This window comes from Impatiens glandulifera, chromosome 3, assembly GCF_907164915.1.
Source record: "Impatiens glandulifera chromosome 3, dImpGla2.1, whole genome shotgun sequence".
Lineage (NCBI taxonomy): Eukaryota > Viridiplantae > Streptophyta > Magnoliopsida > Ericales > Balsaminaceae > Impatiens > Impatiens glandulifera.
In genome coordinates, this window is record NC_061864.1 from 46997389 (window position 1) to 47001035 (window position 3647).

General features: G+C 29.3%; 1 protein-coding gene across 1 annotated transcript; it reads left to right on the forward strand.

Annotated features, from left to right (window-relative positions):
• Positions 1-304: 304 nt before the first annotated feature.
• LOC124930285 (immune-associated nucleotide-binding protein 9-like) lies at positions 305-1848 on the forward strand. Its single transcript, XM_047470641.1, has 6 exons — positions 305-551; positions 619-908; positions 985-1149; positions 1248-1295; positions 1372-1449; positions 1582-1848. Exons 1-6 carry the CDS (start codon positions 305-307, stop codon positions 1846-1848), a joined length of 1095 nt encoding a protein of 364 aa, XP_047326597.1.
• Positions 1849-3647: the final 1799 nt, after the last annotated feature.

The window sequence follows — 3647 nt, forward strand, 5'->3', positions numbered from 1 at the left end:
AATAATTTAAATATATATATATATATAATAAATTTGAAATGTAAAAAAATAAAAATAAATAAAAAATAAAAAATAAAAATAAATAAATAAATAAAAACTGAGTTTGAATAATAAACTAGGTTAGTTTGAGAATAAATGAACAAACTAGGTTAGTTTGGGAAAGTGAACGCCAAACAAGGTTAGTTTGGGAAACTGTTCTAAGCTCGTATAGCAGGTACATCTATTCATTTATTTATTTATTTTGTTGTTGTTCTTTGAGTTAAGTAATTATTTTGCATTGTGAACTAGCTAGGGAAGATTAATAATGGGAGGAAATATCTTTGATGATTACGATTCCGAATTTGATTTACCATCAAATGGAGCTGCTGATGATCATCGAACGTTCGTCTTGGTTGGACGAATTGGGAACGGCAAGAGTGCCACTGCCAACTCCATATTGGGGAGAAAAGCTTTCATCTCAAGGTCTAGCTCATCCGGTATTACAAAAACTGCTGAACTACAACAAACCCAGTTTCCAGATGGTCAAATTATTACTGTTATTGATACACCTGGTACGTAATTTCAACATTCATTCATTCATTAACCTCAAAATTGAACCATCAACATTTTCACATTCAGGACTGTTTGATTGTTCACTTGACCATGAATTTATTGGAAGTGAAATTGTCAAATGCTTCCGAATGGCTCCTACTGGTGTTCATGCTATCCTGATGGTTTTTTCTATAAGAACACGGTTCTCTAAGGAAGAAGAATCTGCTATTCTTAGTCTCAAAGATTTTTTCGGAGAAAAGATCCTTGACTACTTGATTGTTGTATTTACCGGTGGAGACGACTTGGATGAAGATGAAGAAGATAATGATGTGAATTTTGAAAATTATCTCGGTCGTGAGTGCCCTGAATCTCTTCAGGTACTCTTTATTTGTGTTCTTAGCTTTTTTGGGTTTCTCCCAGATTCTGTATTATATATATAATATATCTATGCAGGAAATTCTTCGTCTCTGTAACAATCGAAAAGTTTTATTTGATAACAAGACAAAGGATCAAGACAAGCAAACTCTGCAGAAAAAGAATCTTTTTGCAATGGTGGAAGAAGTCCTGAATTCAAATGGGGGTCAGCCTTATACAGATGAAATATTCCAGGAAATAAAGGTTCATATATTTTTATAAACTGATTATTTAGAAGAACAAAATAAATGAAAGAAACCAAAGAAATCTAGCTCTATTTCTAATGCATGCCATGGATGCAGAGACCGGCCATGGAATACCGTGATGAGATGGAACGAATCAAGTTACAGGTAATTTTAGTTTTTATATACTCATATGAGAGCCAGAGAGAAAGTCCCTAATATAGATTGTGTTAATTCCATCAAGGAAGGAGATAAATTACGCGATATGAATGAGCATATGCAACAATCATTTGACAAGCAGCTTAAGGAGACAACCCGACAGGTTCTTAGTAATTATTTTTCTTTAATTTACCGTTATACTTATTTATTTGTTTCAGTTGTGTTTAGTAGTAGTTCTAATATTTGTTAACAAGTGAAAAAAAAATTGATCTAAACTTACTTTATTTAATTACAGCTTGAATTAAATGTTACGGAGAAAAATATAATGCTTAAAAACAAGTTGGAAAAAGAGAAAAAAGCCCGATTAGAAGTTGAAGAGAAAGCAAGAATAAATCGAATTCAGTTGGAGAGAGATGCGTGTCTATTGAGAGAGAATTTGGCTAGGGTACATCGCGAGGCACAAGACAATTTGGCTAGGGTACATCGCGAGGCACAAGACAATTTGGCTAGGCTACATCGCGAGGCACATGACCGCGCACTTGGTGGATGCACCATCTCTTAACTGTTTTTTTTTTGTTTTGTTTTTTTTTTTTTTTTTTTTTTTTGAGTAAAATCAATGTATGAACTATTTTATCTTCTTAAGATGTCTTTTTATAGAATTTTGCACACTTTCTAAAGTGATTTTGAAACAATAGAGGTTGTAATGGTATATTCTTAATATAAGACTTATCAGAAACTGAATTATATAAGCAGCTGGTTGTTAATTCAACATATTGAATAACATAATAAAATTTTCACATCCATTTAATATATATATATATATATATATATATATATATATATATATATATATATATATATATATATATATATATATATATATATATATATTAATTTAGACTACTAATTAAACTTAGTGTTAGATTATTTAATTAATAAATAAATTAATTTTATCATTAAAATAATATATATCTTTCACTTTTGAAAAACAAATTGCAATTCAAAAACTTTTAATAAGTATCAATAATATAACTTTCTTTTAATTATTCTTCCTTTACATTATTTTTTTTTTCCAAACACATACTTTTGTGACTCTTCACGGAAAAATCTGTGGAGGCGGTTAATGAACTTAATAATCTTTTTGAAAATCTTCGAACTTATTAAAATTTGATTTTATGTTATATTTGTTTCTTGTTGATCATTTTTTGCTTTTTATTTTCATTGTTGCTCCAAAATGATTAATTTCGTTATGTTTGGTAACAAGATGAATACTAGTGTTTTGTATTATTTTTGTCGTTATGTTTAAACGATTATCATTAATATCATATTATATTAACCTATTTAAAACAAAAATTAAAAATACTTTTGTGACCTGCTCTTTTATTTATAGAGTTTAATGTTGTCCATAAACTGTTTAAGGTTGTACATCAAAAAAAACAAAAAAAAACTATTTGTCCGTATATGATTTGTATTCTTTGTCCACTTCTCAATAGAAGAAAGAAAGATTAAAGAGGTGATACACTATTTAATTGATTCGTTTGATTTGCTCAATTACAACCATCATCGTTCAAGAACTTAAATAAGTTTGTCTTTGGAGGATCCTTAACCAATCGCATAACCGTTGGATCTTCTAATGGGAGTTCTTATTTTGCAAATTACCGTGCAAATTAATATCTAGATATCAATTGATTTTTATTTTGTAAGTGTTAATTTGTACTATTTATTAACTAATTTCTCATATATAACTCCTATTTTTTTTATTAAAAATTAATTCATCATAAAAAATAATATAAGAAGAAGAGGTGATACTTGTCTACATTGTTATGGAAATATATTTATTAAAGTAGAAAACTTTCCTAATAAATTGAGTATAAAAAATCAACAAAATAAAATGAAATCAAAACGACAATATAAGACAAGTTTTAGCGTGAAAAACATCTTTTCAAATCGAGAGTAAAAAATACTAGACTGAATGACCCTATTATGAACAATGTTACAAGTAAGGATTCACTCTAAATATAACAAAAACTAGAGTCTAATAAATTACATCAAGACACAATAATCTTGGCAAATAATAACAAAAAATAAGAAAGAGGAATATCAATCAACTAAACAAATTCTACAATTCTGATTGTTCGCCGGACTGACTTAGAAGCTTCACAAAACAGATCTTCACTGTTCAAACGTAGCCCATAAATAACCAACAAGTTGTCAAAGTTGAAGTCGATCAAATGTGTAACACCCGGGAATCCCACAACAGACAAGCGTGCGTGTTAGGCACGTGCGTATGCGAGCCCAGAGTGGCTCGAGGTTCAACGATTTTAACATTGATTTGTGTGCAAAACATCATTTTAAAATAAA

What these genes read in the sequence shown, in the direction of transcription:
- LOC124930285 (XM_047470641.1), top strand. Translation starts at nt 305, where the DNA reads ATGGGAGGAAATATCTTTGATGATTACGATTCCGAATTTGATTTACCA. An exon ending in AGTGCCCTGAATCTCTTCAG is followed by an intron (nt 909 to 984) that starts GTACTCTTTATT and finishes ATATCTATGCAG; the next exon opens with GAAATTCTTCGTCTCTGTAA. An exon ending in AAATATTCCAGGAAATAAAG is followed by an intron (nt 1,150 to 1,247) that starts GTTCATATATTT and finishes CCATGGATGCAG; the next exon opens with AGACCGGCCATGGAATACCG.